Here is a 20,536-nt window from a genome sequence, read left to right as displayed (position 1 = left end):
TTTCTAAAGTGAACTGCTATATACCGCACCCAAATTCCGATCCACCGCCTATTTGTGACATGTTTGCCCTCCTCACTTTTTGAAACAAGAAAGTGGAATTTTCTCACATCCTCTCTACCTTCTTTGCATTTTCTCTCCAAAATCATAAACCTAAACAACAATAATTAAAATTATGAAAATAATTGATATGTGACAATTCGAACCTCGAAAATGGATGATTACGAGTCGGAAACATTAAGATTTATATTTTTTTATCAAAGAACTCATGAAAATAATACATATTTTTCATGACGATTTTGCATTTTTCGTCACAAAAAATAGGAGAATTTTTAATTTTTCGTCACAAAAAATTGAATGATTTAGTATTTTTCGTCACTAAAAATTTTACGATTTTGTATATTTCAAAATTTGGCCTAAACGGATGCGTCATACCACCCGACCCATGGCGGGAACGGATGCGGCATACCACCCGACCCATGGCGGAACGAATGCCGCATTCGTTCCCACCATGGCGGGAACGGATGCCGCATACCATCTGACCCATGGCGGGAACGGATGCGGCATACCGCCCGACCCATGGCGGGAACGGAAGCCGCATCCGTTCCGACCATGGGTCGGACGATATGCCGCAGCTTAGGCTAAATTTTAAATTTTCTCTCAAAAATTTGTTTTCTTAATTTTGACAAAAATTTTATGGCAAGGGAAAAATTGTCCAATGGAGGCAGTGATTAGGAATTTGGGTGCGGTATATAGCAATACCCATTTCTAAAACATAAATTGTGTTTTGGAACAAATAATTTTTATGAGAATGAGAACTATATTCGATATACTTACCATTTTATTCCTTTACTCCTTTTGCGATTTAATCACGTGACATAATGCGTTTCGCTACGTCCTCGTCATAAGGGTGTCTCTGTTTATATAGGAGCATCGGGGTTCAAGTATAATTAAGTTTAGGGTAAAGTTCAAATAAAACCCATGTGGTTTCACTAATTTTCAAATAAAAGATTGTGGTTTACTTTTTGTCAAAACGAGGACTGAGGTTTTCAACTTTAGCAAAATAAGGACTTTTTCGATTGATACTATTAAAATCACCCTTAAGAACTTCAAAAATGACATATTTTAAGAACTACTAATATTCTAAGCAACTTTAATTCTTCAACTTTTTTATTTCAAGATTATTTAGATAATGTTTGATAAAGAGAGAAAGTTAATGTTTAGAGAGAGAAAGTTCCAAAAAAGATGATTTTCTAAAATCGAAAATGTAGTTCCATAGAAAATATGACATTGAACAACTTTAATTCTTGAAAATTTTCATTTTCAGGTCGTTAAAGATAGTTTTAATAACATTATTAAAAGTGTGAAACCTCAGTCATCGTTTTGACAAAAAGTAAACCACAATCCTTTATCTGAAAATTAGTGAAACCACATGGGTTTTATTTGAACTTTCCCCTTAAGTTTATTATAATCTCCATTTATGCTGTCCAGCTACAACACAAACACCAGAACCACATATATATATATTCACTGCTGAAACATGATTTTCTTACAACTCTAATCCCCTCCGTGACCAGATTACACAAATTCTCTATACATTAATTTACATTGTAATCAAAACATAACTAAAAAAACAAAATATTATTAACCAACAAATTTCTTCATTGCCATCAAAACTGGGATAAGGTATAACTTTATCTTCCTTTTGCTCTTCATTTCGCGGTATGATCACAAATAAAAAACAGCGTAATATTAGGCCCAACGTTACAGATAGTTTAATTTTGAACATTACTAACGGAATTGAATAAATAGTCGCTATTAGCGATTAAGAGGGTCGTTTGTTCTATTCCGTTATTAATGTCCAAAAGATTACGCTGTTTTTTTTACATTAGAGTTGATAAATAAATTGTTTGCCTCCAAAAACATTAGGCATAATTATACCTTAACTCTCTTCGGATCATACTTAACCCTTTCAGAGAGGTATCCATCCCTGTCATAGAAAGGAAACAGTGAAGAAAATGAAACCAAAATTAATGAGATATGTGAAATTAAAGATGACAATGTTATATACTATACGCGAATACAACACGAACTCAATATAAAAATGCGGGTTAATGTTTTATAAATATATTTTAAGGTTGAATTAGGGTTGACCTGCATGCATATCTTTTAATCGGGTTTAAATTGATATGCTAACCCGTAAAATAATACACGACATATGAACATGATAATAAACTAGCGGATCAATGTTTTGTTAAATAGATGTTGGGTTAACTTGATAATAATGACACAACTTTTTTTTATTGAGTTAAGGTTAACTCATTGAATACTTACTTGATATATGAATCCAATACTTCTTTTTCCTGATTTTTGTGGGTCTGAGTTTCCTAGAATGACCCGTCTTTAAGGGTCGGTCTGTTTTTGGTGTTTCCTCAGGGTTAGCCCCTCCATTGTAACAAAAAAAAAAGGATCTGTTGCCTCTGTATTTGGTCCAAAACTTCAAATGTCCCTGAACTTTTAAGAGTTACAAATGCTATTCTTGTCCAATTGCATTCAGTAACTACCTATTCTTATCCAATTGCATTCATTAACCTCTTATCCTTGTCTTATTGCATTCAATAATCTCAAAATTTCAACAGCCCGTGAACTTTCAAAAGTTTCTAATTATTTGTCTATTTGACATTTTCTTTCTGACACGTGGCGATCACTTTGACACGCGACGGAGCGTGTCTCCCATTTTATGGGTCCAACAAATTCTATTGAGAAATATGGAAATATAATTGGACAAAAACAGGGGTCATTTGGAACTTTTGAAAATTTAAGGGGGAATTGAAATTTTGGGCCAAGTACAAGGGCAACAGATGTATTAGACCAATATATAATTATTACTATATTCTTCTATATTTTTACATGTTAACCCTAATTGAGAAAGTAAAATTACATGTGACATGCGAACATGACACAAGCCCAACACGAAATTAGCAGGTAAGTGTTTTGTCAAATAGATTTTAGGGTCAAATTTGGGTTAATTTTTAGGTCAAATTAGGGTTAACTCATTGAACACTGACTTGACAGTCGACATGACACGAACACGACACACAAACCATTTACAAGAATTTTCACCCCTATATGAAATGAACATACCTTGATTACTCCTTTCTCTGTTCCACATAAAACAATGTCATTAGCAGTGAGAAGACTTGTTATTTTGCTGCCTGCTGATATCCTCCCAACATTCTGCTGTGTCTCTCTCAACCAAATCTACTTTCAAACAAGGTAAATCAAAGTGAAAAAAAAAAGAAGGAAAAAGAAATCTATGTTCTACAAGAAAAATCTTTGGTACACAACTGAGCTCTACAGTCATAGGTAAGCTCTCAACCAACTGAGCTTCACCACTTGTTCAATTAGTTATATAAACATCTAATTCACTTAAAGGATCATTACTCATTTCATCTGCATCTGAATTTGTAGTTTTCTCTATAGCAATATCAGACAGATAGAAAACTGTTTTCAAACTGTTAAAAATGAAAAATTTGAATGCAGATGAAATGAATAATATAATGCTCTCGTAACTGAGTTTTATGTTCACAATTATCAGAGGCTTCATGTATGCCGTTATAATTAATTAAGGGCTTAATCAACAAAAAATCGAAAAGATGAAGGGATAATATGTGTACCTGAAGAGTGCTAGTTGATGAATTGCAATTCAAGTATATGAAGTCTTCAACTACTCCCATTGATACTATATTTCTTCCTTTCTCGGTTACAATGGAGATTTGAGGCTTGTATTGTGTTCTCCATTCCTATTTAGCCACAAAAATTACTGATTTATCTTGATTAACCAAGTTTAAATTGAAGTGTTTTTGTTAATTTATCCTACATTTTCTTAATTACCTTAATTTTTGAACCCTCAACGACTGAAGTTGCACTATAGAGCCAATCTTTGTGCAAAACAATTGAATTGATGGGCTTGTTTTGCAGCCTCCAACTCTTTAATGGAGGTTTGATCTCTCTTTCCCTATTGTTTACCGTGGAAAACTCCTGCAAATTCAATGGTGTCATGTACTTATTTCAACAGAAGGTTAATGGGGATTATCAATTTTATCTTTATCATACAAAATATCCTAATATTGCCGCTAAAATAGAAATCCTTATTTAATTTTTACCCTTTCTAAATAAATACCGACGGAAATTACAACGGAATTTCTTAAGAAAAGGTAAAATTGAGCTAAAGTTTCAACCATGGAGGCAATATTAAACCATACAATACAATAAATTTGATCTTCCTCATTATCGTCTTTGAACATGTTTATGGGTCGGGTTGGGCCTGGCTCCACAGGCTTTAGCCTAAGCCCAACAAAGTCCGCTATCAATTTAACCAGCTCGACTTGTCGGGCTGACCGGCCCTATTTTAATAAATTCCAAGCTTGGCATAAAAATAGACGGGCCAGAGCTGAGCCAACCTGATATCCTTTTCTCCCATCCAAGCACTGAGCCATTGGACACAGCCCTGGATGGACCGGGCAGGTACCCAAGCTCATGAACATGTCTAAATTCCCCTTCAACATCCAGGACATAAAAACTAACCTGTATGCTAGAATCCATGCAGCCTATGTACAGCTTTCCTTGGACTGGTATGATACACTTCACCTTCTTACTCTTGCATACATCCTTTATCACTCTAGATGAATCAAACATCTTCAATCCATGGTTTTGAGTGATTACATAAATTGTTTGGCCATATGTTTCTAACTTTTGAACTGCTTCTTTCATTGGTAAAACTTCAACACACTCCAATTTCTGATGGACCATTTGCCAAACCTGCAATAGGATAAGGATTATTCCATTTTCTACATCAATATTGTGGTAAGGGAGTTTCTGCATACCCTAATGGTTTTATCAGCAGATCCACTTAGCAGGCTCTCCCCTGGTTCATATAGTGAAAAACATGTCACTGCTTTTTTGTGTTCTTTAATGTCCCATAGAAGAGTGGCTGACTGCTGTTTGATTTCCCATACCTATTAAGAATTCATAGCATTAGAATCTTTCACATTCCATAGGCAAAATGCATATTCGAGCCCTTGATCAGGTCAATTTTTACTAATTAAGTTCATGATCTTTTAAATGGATACACTAAGCATTGATCAGTTATTTTGAACACATTACGCCCTTAGTGGACGGCTTAGTTATGTATGCGATTCAAACTTTGTTTAGTCAGTAATGCGAGTGAAAACCTCAACATATCAATGTTCCCCTAAAGTAAAACAGTAAAATTAAATGTAGTAAGGTTATTTTAGGGATTGACATGATATGCTAGAAAAAAGTACCTAATGTGGCGATCTATGTCAAGTGACGTGTTAAACAATGATATACTAGCATTTCCACGAGCGCTAAATGGAGTTTGAATCATACACATAACTGGGTCATCTAAGAAGGGCTTAATGTGTTAAACAATAATTGTTCCGTGGCTTAATATAACCATTTAAAAGATTAAATGCAATTTTAGCAAAACGGTATTATTACTAACCTTGATTGAACCATCAGAATAGCCACTGAAAAGCAGTCCTCTGTAGTATATAAGTGCAGTTACAGCTCCACTGCTGCTGCTTGGCTTTGCCTCTAGAATTTGTGTATGCACACATGATATTCTCTGTTATGTCCATTACAAGAGTTCAAGTTAGAAAGTGTAAAGAATCATGATTTATCAGCCACTGAATGTATGTGGAGATCATCTTACCGATCTGTTAGGCACATAAAATTCTGCTACTCTATGTAGTTCATCAGCCATCCAGGTCACACCTGAAAACCGTCTCAGCGATTCTCGTACACCTTCCGAGAAATGGATGAGTTTCTGCAGACCTGCATATAGAACATTGATCAAGGAGGTAAATAACTTTCTTACTCATTTCTGAAACATCTAAGCACAAAGCTATGTTGCACGGAAACTCCTCTTCATTAGAGTTTCTGTGTTTCGTGTCATTTCCGCTTCAGTTCATAGCACAAGTTTTGATTCAGATATACTGCTTTCTATAGTGAATACAAGGAACACTTGATTACCTCTTCCCGAAGTATAGTTATAGATGCAGAGACATGCTAGAAGTCTCTCATCGAGGTCGATTCCAGGGTGCAAATATTGCTCAATTCCATTAACCAAAATATCACAGGCAGAATTCCTTAAGCCACTTGGATACTTAGCCATTTCACATCCAATCCAAGCAATTGCCGTAAGAGAATCGCGAGAAATCCTCTTTGTCTTACTTCTTAGACCTTTCGCTAACACCTCGAAAACAGGTTTCCCTATGTTTATGATTCCTTTTGCAATCTTGCTGCTAGACGAATCAATTCCTGCATCCTACATTTCATTCAATCTTTTCTAAGTTTTTTCGATTTCGATATGTAGATTACTCGAAAGCAAATGATTCCTTTTCAATTTATTTTTTGTTGTTCCATCTTACCTGTAGGCTTTGGTCTGACCAGTCGAAGTCTCGTATCAGATTTCGGTGATGCAAAGAGGTCAAGCCTGCCTTTTTCACCAGCAATGCCACTGTGTATGGCTCCCCTGTCCAGGTATAAGTTCCTCCGATATTTGCCAGCAGGAAAGTAGATAGTTTTTGCAAAGAAGAGTTTTCTTCTGAAGCTATGAACTTAAGGATAATCTGTATGGCCTCTTCCATGAACACACTCTTATCAGATGAATGTTCCTGCATATATAATTCAGATATCATCTCCTGTTTTTAAGCTACTATATATCCGACCTGTTTCCTCAATTTAGCTTCCAAGTTATAGAACTAACCAATGCATCTAATTGCAACAATAAATTTGCAGCCAGAAGTTGGTAATCAGGTTGAAGTTGTTGAATACACTGCATCAATAAATGCATAATGTCATTGCTTCCTTCTTTTCGTATCTGCTGCAACAGGTGAATCGCCGATGACCTGAAAAAACGAGATCAAATTGATGTTGAAAATGAGTTTTCAGCGAAACAATTTTCGAACAGAGCTAAAATGTGAGAAAATGGAAAAAAACTCACACCTTGGCATGAAGAGTAACTCATGGAAAAACTGAAGTGCAGTGAATATGGCACGTTTCTCTTGACTTTGTAGGAGACGTTTAAATGGAGCCATAGGAGTAGATTGAGATAGATGTTTTCTACATTGTCCATCATACTGCATACATTTGATTAGAATCTTAGCCATGGAGATGCATTCTTCCAGATTATTATCTCTAGCAAAATCTAGTAGCCTGCTAAGAATTTGGGGAGAAATGATTGCGGCCAAGTGCATATTGTTCGTAGCAGAGTCGAATGCAGTTACGAGCACTTCGATGATCATCAACGATGCTGCAGGCGGTGTCAACAGCGGTGAAGCTGGTTTTCCCATGCTGTAGCTGTTTGAAGTACTGCAGACTACATCCATCAATGCTGGCAGAAGTTCTAGTGTTTTAATTTCAGTTGGAGGCGGATTTATCAGATAGATAAGTGTAGCTGCTTCGTGCACGTTTCGCTTCAGAGCAGTTGCTAAATCATACAGCCGTAATCCTTTCTTCTTGATGTCTTCTATTGCTGACTTGTTCACTGATACAATAGTTGTAAGTATCGACATTGATGCCCTTAGAACTCTTTCCTCTTTCGAGCTCGAAATAGCTGCTAGTAACTGATCTAAAATAACATCTTTTAAGATTGTGTATTTGGTTCCTTTTTTGTTGTTCAACATTTCATAAATTGCTGTCACTTGAACAGCATACTCTTCCTCAGATTTTGCTAATCCTTCCGAAAAGCATAGTTTCGATATTGCTTTCTCAAGTATCACTATTAAATCGGTATTCGAATCTTTTCCAGAATGCATTTGAACTTCATTCTTCTGCTTATGCAAGTTCCGTTTTCCCCTTCTGTGGCGATCCTTCTGAGTGAGCCTATCATTCGTGGATGTTACTTGATCCATGTTGCGTGGCCATGACAGTGCCCGAGCTGAACTGTCTTCTACGATGTCCGTTTTACTGTTTCTAAGCTCCGAAATGGATAGATCGAAATTGGTGATATGATTGGCGAATCTGCAAGAAGAGAAGTTACTATTGTTCACTTCATCGGCTTGCATCATTTGTTGAGAACCAGAATGCAGAACCATCTTTCTGCACATTTGATCCAATGTGAATAAAGGAGAAGATTGCAGCTTCCTGCACATAAAAAGTAAGTGAGATTTCAGTGTCAAACTCTCTATATGAACCCTGTAATTATGATTCAGAACATAACTGTGCACAAGCTTTTGGTTGCAGATCATCTGAACCTCTGATTCTTGTTGAGCATTTAGAATAGTCCTTATTTACCTAGAGAAAACATTGAACAAATTAATACTATTCTCAAAGAAAATTCCAGTAGTAACGCGGGTGAAATACACCGATGGCCCCTTAACGTTCGCGTTACTAATAAGATGACTCCTAAACTTCAAAACCAGTTATCAAAGTTCTTGAACTTTGACATATACTAACATAAAAATCCAAATGGCTATTGACCACGTGAAATGTTGGTAAATCATACTCCTCGAGAGGCCATCGTGTTAGTAACCTCAAAGTTAAGGGGTCATTGTACCAGCATTTCACATGATCAACCGGTATTTACATTGGTCAATGGTCATTTAGGCTATATATCAAAGTTCAGTAACTTTTATGTTCGGTTTTGAAGGGTCACAAGTGTTGTTTAAGCCGTAATAATATTATGGAACTCGGAAATTTACCTCTGTAGTATCTTCTGAAGTTGTGGAATCCGACTGGGATTCCATCAGTACTTCCTGAAGGCGTTTGGCTTTTGAACTTCTTTCATTGTTCTTTTCAGCCTGATTCCAAGAACTGAGAAGAACTTTAGTATAATCTTCAACTTCTTGAATTTCCAGGCACGGCTTGTGTGTATCTATTGTATCAAGAGGATAAATCTTCTCATACTGCACCAATGTTCATCACAAACAACACTTTTATTAGGCCTTACCAAATGCAGATATGTGATTTTTGGGTTGACACATAAATGTTGAATTGGGTTAGATTTTAACTGTTAACTCTAGAATGACACGAAAATTTAAAATTATAATTATATCCTCTCGTATTTTTGCATATTATCCTAATAAAACTAATAAGATTACAACTGTCATCCACAAACGAGATACAAATTTCATATATTTTTGCATGTAAAAGTTGTTGTTGTGTGACGGGGAGGTCATGGATTCGAATTTTAGGAGCGGAAGGCGGAGGAAGGCTTGCATTGCACCCAATACACCCTTATTGTGGGACCCCTCTCCGGACTCTCACTTAGCGAGGACGGGTAGTGCACGGGGCTGCCCTTATACGGTAAAATTATACATTGACTTGCGAATATTTTACACAAACCAATGAATATAAGCTATTTTCAGGATCAACAAAAATTACATAAATATTTATAAGGATTACCTGATTGAATTGACACTATTATGATTAAAAAAAATGGTAGGTTAAAATTAACTGATGATAATTAATACCACACCAACATGATCCACCTATGATTTGTAAATTCAATATCATTTTTTTGGAACGTTGATATGAATTCTGAATGAAATTTCACAAGCTTGCCTTTTCTATTCGTCCGCCATGGGCTTGTTCAACTGAATTCGAAGATTCACTGCTATAATTAGTAGCTTGCCTGCAACAGTAAAATTGTTTACCACTAAATTTCAAACTACAAAGTTAATTTAATTAAATTCTGTTCGTTTCCTTCTTAAATTGAGAGAAAACGTTACCAGAAACACAGCGATTCATCATCCAAGGACGAAACGTTTCTGCTGCTACTGCAATTCCATTGAGGAGTTTCACCATACAGCATGACTTGATAATACATTAACCAGTGTTTATATCTCCTCGCAGCCTCCCTAATTCCGTCGTTCGTATTGGCTTCGTCGAGAAAATCCGTCACAGATTCCTTCCCTTTGTTTCCATTAATCACTTCAATTTCAGAAACAAACCTCGACGGAAAGAGATTTTCGCAGAGTTCTGCCGCAAGCTCAGTTCGAACAAACCTCGGCGAGACCAACAATGCTTGAAAAAAATGAAGAGCAGCCTGAAATTCATCATCCTGAAGCTTCCGAACCAGAGAAAGATAAAAGTACGAGCAACAAATTAAGTAGTGATTTTGAATTCCGGCTGTAATTCCATGTTCATCAACCAATGCCGGCGCCTGCAGCAATTTCTCCGAGTTTCGTAGCTTAGCCGATTTCTCCTCTTCGCATTTTGCCTCAATTGCGGCTTCGATGCTTTCAATTCCCCAATAGAGATTGGAAATGACTGAATGATCGGAGAATTCGAAGAATTTCAGCGTTTTGATGTTTAACTTGGAAATGCATCGAGATTTCAGGGAACTCCATAAATCAGTAGCGGATAAGACATCGGAGAAGTAGTGATTTAGTGCGGTTACAATTTCTTGAATGGAGTGGAGAGCAGGTCTTTCGTAATCCTGGAATTGAGGCGAGGAAGAAAATGAAGAAGTTGAAGCCATTTTGAACAGTTACAGTTCATGAAGAAGAAGAAGGAAGGAACACTAAACAATGGAGGATAAGAGAGAGAAGAGAGTAAAGAGAGTGATATATGACATATGGAATTTTTATTTTTATTATTGATTTTGGCATATTCAGAAATAGTAGAATATAGTATTTTCGTCAAAAAGACGTCAGGTAGTTTATAAAGTTAAAAAAATTGAACAAACGGTATTAATCTTTATTTAATTATCATTACCATGTTAATTTATTGATATAATAACATGTCAATTTGTTAATTTATTTAATATGTTACCTCAGTACCAAAAATTGATAACAGACACTCTATACCAACGGAATAACATCATTCAGAAGCCAAGATGAAATAAGAATGAGAAATTTGCGATAAGAATTTTCACATGAAAGAGATTGTGTTTATGAAATTAAATAAATAAATATTTAAAATTATTTTTTTAAAGCAAAGGAAATTTATAGGCTACCGCAAAATGACAGAAATTTTCACATGCACCTTAATGAGGAAGTGAATTTGCTCATTCATCGTTAGATCTAGGTTTATTAAATCTAAGTCTCAGGATGTTTTGAATCTCCACCATAAGATTCTAATAAGCCTAGATCTAATGGTGAATGAGCAAATTTTGCATACTCATTGAAATGCATGTGATCAAGACTGCGCAAAATGATTAGTAGATAAGAGAGAGATAAGAGTTTGATAGGGATACGGATAAAAAATTCAAAATTCATTTATTATATGTTTGTTTTAGAGATAGAGTGCGGAGATAAGAATTTTATCCTTCAAATCTTATACCTAAGGATGGTGATATAAGGAAGTGAGATAAGCTCCTATAATTTTAATGAGATGAAAAAGTTAATTTTATCACTCAAATCAATATTATATAACTTAAATAAGGTTAATATAGTATGTAAAAAAGTAGAATTAATACAGTAAAATGTATTATTTTATCTTTATCTCTATTCCATAAATAAAATAAACATGGAATGATAATTCTCAATTATTCTATTTTTATCTTATATCAGTATTTATATCTCTATCTCAATATTTATTCCTATAGTGAATACATGATTGATCGGTTAGTGGCCGGTTTTACACGTGCGCATGTAAAAAAATTTTTTTTGCCAAATCGAACTTGTTCAAAAAAATATTCGTATATATACATGTTATAATCTGAGTGATCAGGAACCAATTTTTATACCAATCTAAAACTTCTCAAAATTAAGTTACATTGCGTTTAAGATTCTTAACATGTAAAAATATTGTGACTAATAAAAAAATCGGAACAAGAGAAAAATTAGAAAATTAGATTTAAGAATGGTCTAATAGGCCAAAAAATTAGAATATTAGATTTAGAGATACCTAGCAGACCAACCAAATTTAGAATTTTGGATTTAGAAATGGTAACAAACCTGGATCAATTTTAATTAGCACTCAATTAAAATTTGGGTCAATTACATGATATCATAATTCACTACAAAATTACAATTAAGTCATATCATCAAATTTAATTCTTAATATGTCATTATTCTCTATATATTGTGATTTTACACTATAATTTAAAAATTCTAGACTTCAATTCATAAAACATAACTAAAAAAAATATTCTAAACTCTAATTTATAAATTCTAATCTTTAAAATATAATAAAAGTACTGATTTTACTAATTTGACATAATCCAAAATTATAACTTGACATGGTTGTAAATAGTGAATTTCTGTATAATTTTTCCTTAAAATTTCTTAGAAATAGAGAACCGGAACCACCACAGATTTAAATTTTATGAAAACAGTAGAGACTGAAGCTACTCTGACTATGGTAATTCTGACAGTCGGAGAAACCCAAACCCCATCCCCCTCCTGTCTCGGCCCTATCCCTAACCATCAAATAACAAATGCCTCTCCCATGAAGACGTGAAATTCGGCACAGTTAAATAGTAACATCTGATACCATACCACCTTAATTTCTTCCAAACTCGTAGAACAAATTATAAATATATATTTTGAATATTTGACTGTATAATTGAATTGGTGAGAAAGAAAATGGAAGGTTTAGAAGAAATGCTCGTGACTAATTCCAAAACATGATGGGGCCCTCTCTCTAGTAGATACAGCTTATTAAAGACAGCACATAAACCGTTTGGGTTTTCCATCCATTCAGTTTGAGATATACGTACAACAAAACAAACTTTGCTATCTTCACTTTTCTTTTCTTCCTTTCTACTTTTCCTTTATGCTGCTTTCTCGGTTCAACTTTACAGAGAATCCGGTTCCCAAAAGACCCCCCCGCATATTTTGCAAAATTGAACTGTTTAGTTTAAGCTGCCCGTTTACTGTTGTTATTTTATGTTAGGGCTTGTTATTAGCCCTGTTTGGGAATTAGCTGATTACATTAGATGTTATCTGATTACATTAGCTGATTTGACTAGCTGTTTGTGTAGACCTATTTAGTAAAAATTAGCTGATTGATAATAGCGGTTTGTGCAAAAAGACGAATAAGGGCATTTCTTTTTTTAATACATAAAATAATTAGAGTTAAAGAAGTCCATTAATTTTAATATTGCAAAACGCTAATTGAAAAAGCTCCTAAAAGGAGCTTTTTTTAAATTAGCGTTTTCATCCCAAAACTCTCTCTCAAACCTCTCTCCACCAAACACTCCAATCAGCGGTTTCAGTGGTCAAACCGCTAAAGTTGGTAAAAAAACGCTCTTTTTATCACAAAACGCTCTTTACCAAACAGGGTCATTAGCTGTTTTCCATAAAAAAAAATCATGCTTTTGGAAAAAAAATATATTTTTAATATATAAAAGGTAGTTTTTGCTCTAACCCGAATTATCTCTCTCATCGTGAAATAGACTATCTATTTGAATGTCGAAAATGCATTCACTCCATATGATATTGGGAAAAGTAGCTCACTAATCAAACACCTAAAACTTTTATTTGTAATATGAAAGGATAAATATGAGGAGAAAAGTGAGTAAACAAACATCCCCTTAAAATGCAAAAAGTAGTTCTGAATAGAGCCAAACGAACACTTAGGTTTTTATATCACATTGATGATTTTAATCAGTGTAGTCCGTAAGTCTCATTTTTAATGTAAAAGTTCTTAATTTTGCATCCTCTTAATAAAATCCGTAACTATTTTTTAGAAAAAGGATAATTGCTTCATTCATAGAAAAATAGTATGTATCGAGAAGTACATCAAAGAAATTTGAATTCGCATTTTCAATATCATAGATCGTGATAGAGCAATAGCAAACAGTGTAAGAAATTGTTGTTGGCACAATAATGAGAAACACTCCACTGATAATCGATTTCATGGTCTTTTTATCTATGAATGATTTTATGATAACACGAGAGATATGCACAACCAGACATAAGAGGAGAAAAAACAAAAAAAAAATACAAATAAAGAAGAAATTACACTGGCTCATGGGCTACATGCACGCCACGTGGCAAATTGTGGTCGGAATCCCTAGTCATGATGGTGAGGTTTATTGATCCATACGTTGAACGAAAACTAGAGTTTGAGATTCAAACACTCTCAGTTGAGACTGAAATTCGCTTTAAATCCGAAACAGTATATCCTAAAACGTAAATAACAAGGTTTTCTCTGATTTTGCAACCATTTTACACCAAAAATAGTCCGAAAAACACATACATGCCCAAAAGAACACAAATCTAATATAAAATATTAATCACAACACATAAAAACTATGTTTTCTTTATTTTCGCGGATCAAAACTGACAGAACACGAGATATGTAGCCATGATACCAATGAAGGATTATCCATTAAATGATCCTAATACAAACACAAGTTTAACACTTATGTCTTGTAAAGCAAAACCCGTTGAGTTGATTAGCAACAGAATAGTCGGATTGTCACACCCGACCCTAGACGACCTCAATCGGCATCGGACGTGAAATAGAAAGATCATAATCAATACTTAGAAGTCTCCAATTTATCTAAATATCACTATATTACAATTGCAATACCAAAGTTCTAACCATAATTCCCACAATAAGTAGCCAACTTCCAAACCCCGCCTAAACGGTCGGTAACCTTCTCTATATCCTGTACTTTCTCACCTAAAAACATTAAAACATTTAAAAAGGTGAGACAAAAATCTCAGTAAGAAACTATCAGCTATAAAAACCAATTTTACTTAACATAGCTGTATATATACATTTATAAAGCGATTTAATCAAAACCTTATAAAAGATACTCAAAACTTAAGTTATAATATAGTCAAAGTAGTAAACCAAAACCATAAAAATATATAATCTTGTATCCATTCTTGAGTTCAAAACCTGTAATCAAATAAGTGTTTTATCAAACCAACTCGTATTTAATCAAACGTAAAACCTTATATCAAAATCAATCATAACCGAAAACATAATTCAAATGAACTTAAAACATTGTATCCATCCTCGAGTTTCTCCCCTTAAGTATTAATCCATAACCACATATATAGTCGAGACGCCTCTTAACATTGCATATCCCATATGGTCTTATCCAACACTTCGCTGCCATACCCAATAGGTCTTCACACTGTGTACACAGGCCATGTCCCTCACTGAACATGATCTTCAAATATAAAACCACCGATCCGGATAACTCTCAATGGATATAAAATCATAAAATCATAACGTGCTCAAATTTCCTTTCACAATCAAATTCCAAACTATTTTATAACCATAAATCATTTGGCTTCAAGTAGCCCTTTTGTATCATAAAAATCATATTTGGACTTCAATCCAAAATAATAACAACAATAAACCGCAACAGATTTCTCAATCCAAAAACAATTCGTAAAAAATCATCAAATTCATTTTGTTCAATATAGATATATATTGAAACCAAAAACATATATGTATATATGTAAATCAACCAAATTAAGCTTTAAATCAACATAATCAAGTAAAATCTGAAATTCACATAGAAGCATAATCAATAGCTTCATTTGAACCGTAATTTCACAATAAAAAGCAAAATCGTGAAAAACCTCAATTTTACAAAATTCCCGCATAACCTTAAAATATCAATTTCTGAAACTTCTTTGATTATATATATATATCTGTATATATAAAACTCAAAATATAGTTGATAGTTACTTACCTTGGCTACTAATTGACTCGATCTATTCTTCTCTAAATTCTGTCTAAGACGTTCCAAAACTCAAAAACTCTTCGGTTAGGACTTAGATCTATGCATGAGGATGCTATATTTTAAATTTCAAGTGATTCGGATGGTCGAATCTCCGTAAATCAAAGAAACAGTGGAGAAACGGTTCAGAAAAAATTGATAAATATAAAAGGAATCGAAAAAGAAAAGATATAGATGATGATGGTGATCATCGGATATTCTCTGGAATATTTGAGAAAAGTTTAGAAAATATCACGTTTGATCTTCCATCTTTCTATAATCTTTTAAAAATTATTCTAAACTTTTAATTGACATATAAAACCATCGAATTAACTCCAAACTTTTCCTATAACACCAAATAAAAATCATACACCTAATAATTATAATATATAATAATATCAAAATATAAATTCTAAGAATTTAGACACGGACGTGACACGGATCTACCACGTTTACGTATTTCCCACATAGATATTAAAACAGTGGATCCACGATGATGTGATATTGGTTATGAAAAAGAGATAATAACCAAATCAACAAGTTTTCCCGATCTATCTTAAGGAATTAATAGAATCAAATAACAAACATAAATTGGTGATAACAAACCAATCCCAAAGAATTAAAGACAATGAAAGGAGATCTGACCTTACACCTTCGAATAATTAAATTGGAACCTGAGTGTTTGGCGATTCACAAGTACCTTACCAAAATACTTGTTCACGATCAGGATAATATTGCAAGAATAATGACCCGGTCTCTCAAGCTCACAATAAAGAATTCAATCCCGGATTGAAAATAATTCCCAAAGGAAAAGAAGAACTTTTGTTCATAAAAATATTGATTTCTGATTGATAAAAATAATGAAGAATACAAGCCTTTATATAGGCTACAAAATAAACCTAAACCTAAACTAAAAAGGAAGTTGAATCCTAGTGCACCAAGGTAAAAGAAATCCTAATTAGACAAGGAAAAACATTAAATTCGTTTTTGTCCTTTAGAGCCCAATTTCAGCCCACTAATTAACATTATTTGGGCCTTTTAATTAGCTAGAAATAAGCCCAATCAAACCTATAAGGTTATAGCATTAATTTTAATGAGTCCCAGTGGGTTTTGCACATGCCAAACACATGCAAGTCCAAAGCTTCTCTTAAAATATGATCAACCTTTTTACATATCACTATTATGGGCTTGGGCTTGGATACAACACAAAAACACACCATCTTTAATGACTTCGCTAGAATTCATTCCTTGTTTAAAGAAGCTCAAGATGAGTCCATTAAGCATTTGTTGGTCTTTCTTTGCACGATTCTTCGTCATAGGTCCAATTGACAGCTCCAATGGATCCCTCATGCTTTTACTAGGCTCCTTAACTCCAAGCTCCTTTGTTCCATGCTCTTGTGCTTTTGATATCACATCATTCCCTCTCTCTTGAAAAGGATTTGTCCTCAAATCTTCATCTCCTACATCAAACAAAGATAAATCAGCCACATTAAAAGTTGCATGCACACTATACTCACCTGGCAAGTCGAGCTTGTAGGCATTATCCCCAATTCGTGCAACTACTTGAAATGGACCATCGCCTCTAGGATGTAGCTTTGATTTTCTCTGAGCGGGGAACATTTCCTTGCGCATATGCAACCACACCCAATCACCGGGTTCAAATAGAACACATTGTCGACCCTTGTTAGCTTGCTTTGCATAATGCTCATTCTTCTTCTCCAGTTGTTGTTTCACTTGTTCATGTAACTTAAGCACCATTTCTGCCTTTTTCTTTCCATCTAAACTTTTCCTTTCATCAACAGGCAAAGGGATCAAGTCTAATGGTGTCAAAGGATTAAAACCATAAACAATTTCAAATGGTGAGAAGTTAGTAGATGAATGTATAGCCCTATTATAAGCGAACTCAATAAATGGTAGGCATTCTTCCCATGACTTAAGATTCTTTTGAATAACTGCCCTAAGAAGTTGTCCTAAAGTTCTATTTACTACTTCGGTTTGACCATCAGTTTGAGGGTGACAAGAAGTAGAAAACAACAGTTTAGTCCCCAATTTATTCCACAAAGTCTTCCAAAAATAGCTTAAAAACTTAGGATCTCTATCACTAACTATACTCTTTGGCATCCCATGCAGACGAACAACCTCTCTAAAGAACAAGTTAGCAATATTAATAGCATCATCAGTTTTATGGCATGGTATGAAATGTGCCATCTTAGAAAAGCGATCTACAACCACAAATATGGAATCATTACCTCTCTTAGACCTAGGTAAAGCCATCACAAAATCCATGGATATAGCAGTCCAAGGTTCATTCGGCACAGGTAATGGAGTGTATAAACCATGAGGCATAACTCTAGACTTAGCTTTCTTACAATTAATACAACTAGCACATATTCTTTCCACATCACGTTTCATATGAGGCCAAAAGAAATGTTCAGAAATCATGTCCAAAGTCTTAGCAACCCCAAAATGCCCCATCAAGCCTCCACCGTGGGCTTCCCTCACAAGAAATTCTCTATGTGAACATTTAGGCATGCATAATCGATTATCTCTAAATAAGTAGCCCTCATGTCTATAAAATTTTCCAAAAGCAGTAAGTTCACAAGCTTTATAAATAGATGCAAAGTCTAGATCATCAACATATAATTCTTTGATATACTCAAATCCTAAACACTTAGCATGCATCACATTCAATAAGCTAACTCTCCTACTTAATGCATCAGCAACTACGTTTTCCTTCCCTTGCTTATACTTAATCACATAAGGAAACGTCTCTATAAATTCCACCCACTTGGCATGTCTTCGGTTCAATTTTTGTTGACCCTTAAGATGTTTCAAGGATTCATGATCGGTGTGGATCACAAACTCTTTAGGCCATAAATAATGTTGCCACATTTGCAAAGCCCTAACTAATGCATAGAGTTCTTTATCATAAGTGGGATAGTTTAAGGTTGCACCACTAAGTTTTTCACTAAAGAAGGCTATAGGTCGACCCTCTTGCATTAAAACAGCACCAATCCCTACTCCCGACGCATCACACTCAATTTCAAACGATTTATCAAAGTTTGGAAGTGCTAAAACGGGGGTAGAAGTTAGTCTTGCCTTAAGCATCTCAAAAGCATCCTCTTGTGCTTTGCCCCACTTAAAGCCAACATTCTTTTTTATTACCTCGGTTAGTGGTGCGGCAATGGTACTGAAGTTCTTCACAAACCTCCTATAGAAACTCGCCAAGCCATGAAAGCTCCTCACCTCGGTAACTGAATTTGGCGTTGGCCACTCTTGAATGGCTTTCACCTTTTCAATATCAACAGAAACTCCTTGTGCTGAAACAATAAAACCCAAAAACACAACTTTCTCCATGCAAAATGAGCACTTAGAAAGGTTAGCGTATAATTTCTGTTCTCTCAAAACATCTAATACAACCTTAACATGTTCTATGTGTTCTGCCTCAGATTTAGAATAGATAAGAATGTCATCAAAATAAACAACAACAAATTTACCTATAAACTCTCTCAAAACATGATTCATTAATTTCATGAAAGTACTAGGTGCATTTGTTAAACCGAAAGGCATAACTAACCACTCATATAAACCATGCTTAGTCTTAAAAGCCGTTTTCTATTCATCTCCTAATGACATGCGAATCTGATGGTACCCACTCTTAAGATCTATTTTAGTGAAAATAACAGCCCCATTTAATTCATCCAACATATCATCTAACCTAGGGATAGGATGACGATACTTTACCGTGATTTTATTGACGGCTCTACAATCGATGCACATCCGCCAAGTTCCATCTTTCTTTGGTACTAGGATGACTGGTACAGCACACGGACTCATAGATTCACGAATCAACCCTTTTGCCATTAGTTCCTCGACTTGCCTTTGTAGTTCTTTTGTCTCCTCAGGGTTACTTCTATAGGCTGGTCGATTTGGAATTTGTGCTCCGGGAACAAAGTCAATTTGATGCTCAATTCCTCGAATCGGGGGTAACTTATTAGGCATCTCTTCGGGGAATAAATCCTTGAATTCCTGCAAAAGAGGGGAAATACTAGAAGGAAGGTTAGACTGACTTACAGAAGATAAACAAAAACTCTTACAATAAAATAATAATAAATTTTTGTTTTCAAAATCAGCTTGCTTTACATCCCTCAATTTAGCATATAAAGATAGATTTTGGCTTTTGTTAATGCTCCTCTCTTTTTCTCTCCTCTCACCCTCATTTCTCGACCTCACTAATGCCTTTTCACTCACCTCTTCTCTCTTCACACCCTCACTGATTTTATCACTCTTATTTTCTCTCGCCTTAACCTTTTCCCTTCTCACAGATTGTTCTTGTAACATTCTTTGCATGTAGAGCTGATCTTCAAACACTTCAGCAGGTGATAAAGGTGGCAAAATATACTTCTTCCCATCCTTAGCAATAGTAAATTTATTTGTTCGACCATGATGTAGTGCTGATCGATCGAATTGCCAAGGCCTCCCCAATAACACATGACATGCTTGCATAGGTACTACATCACATAATACCTCATCAGAAAAAGAACCAATAGAAAAGTTCAGAAGCACCTGTTTAGTAACTTTGAGTTCGTTACTATCATTCAACCATTGTAACCGATAAGGATTGGGATGTGGAATTGTTGATATCCCTAATCGGCTTGCTAACACATTGCTTACCACGTTGCAACAACTTCCTCCATCAATAATTAGTAAGCATGTTTTTCCAAGTATGTTGCAATGAGCATGAAAGATGTGCTCTCGTTGCTCAATGTCACCACTCACTCCCATCTTCAATGTTCTACGAGTGACTAAGTTAACTCCATGTCCTCCTTTACTATCCACCTCTTCTATATCACTACAATCTTCTAAGGTGGGCAT

The 20,536-nt window shown here is 34.8% G+C and overlaps 1 protein-coding gene across 2 annotated transcripts; it reads right to left on the bottom strand.

Annotated features, from left to right (window-relative positions):
• Positions 1-1,489: 1,489 nt before the first annotated feature.
• Positions 1,490-10,587, bottom strand: LOC136219973 (putative E3 ubiquitin-protein ligase LIN-1). 2 transcript variants are annotated; one of them, XM_066007600.1, is made up of 17 exons: positions 9,756-10,587; positions 9,589-9,658; positions 8,727-8,930; positions 8,246-8,319; positions 7,030-8,169; positions 6,791-6,932; positions 6,453-6,698; positions 6,055-6,349; positions 5,735-5,856; positions 5,525-5,647; positions 4,884-5,015; positions 4,585-4,818; positions 3,892-4,038; positions 3,675-3,800; positions 3,142-3,258; positions 1,939-1,987; positions 1,490-1,707 (listed from the first exon to the last, which is right to left on the bottom strand). In XM_066007600.1, exons 1-16 carry the CDS (start codon positions 10,505-10,507, stop codon positions 1,970-1,972), a joined length of 3,942 nt encoding a protein of 1,313 aa, XP_065863672.1. In that variant the 5' UTR covers positions 10,508-10,587; the 3' UTR covers positions 1,490-1,707; positions 1,939-1,969. The 2 variants fall into 2 exon arrangements, with proteins under 2 accessions (XP_065863672.1, XP_065863671.1); XM_066007599.1 differs by having other exon boundaries at positions 1,490-1,987; positions 9,756-10,586.
• Between the last annotated feature and the right edge of the window lie 9,949 nt (positions 10,588-20,536).

This window comes from Euphorbia lathyris, chromosome 2 (genome assembly GCF_963576675.1).
Source record: "Euphorbia lathyris chromosome 2, ddEupLath1.1, whole genome shotgun sequence".
NCBI lineage: Eukaryota > Viridiplantae > Streptophyta > Magnoliopsida > Malpighiales > Euphorbiaceae > Euphorbia > Euphorbia lathyris.
This window is presented reverse-complemented; position numbering and strand designations above follow the sequence as displayed.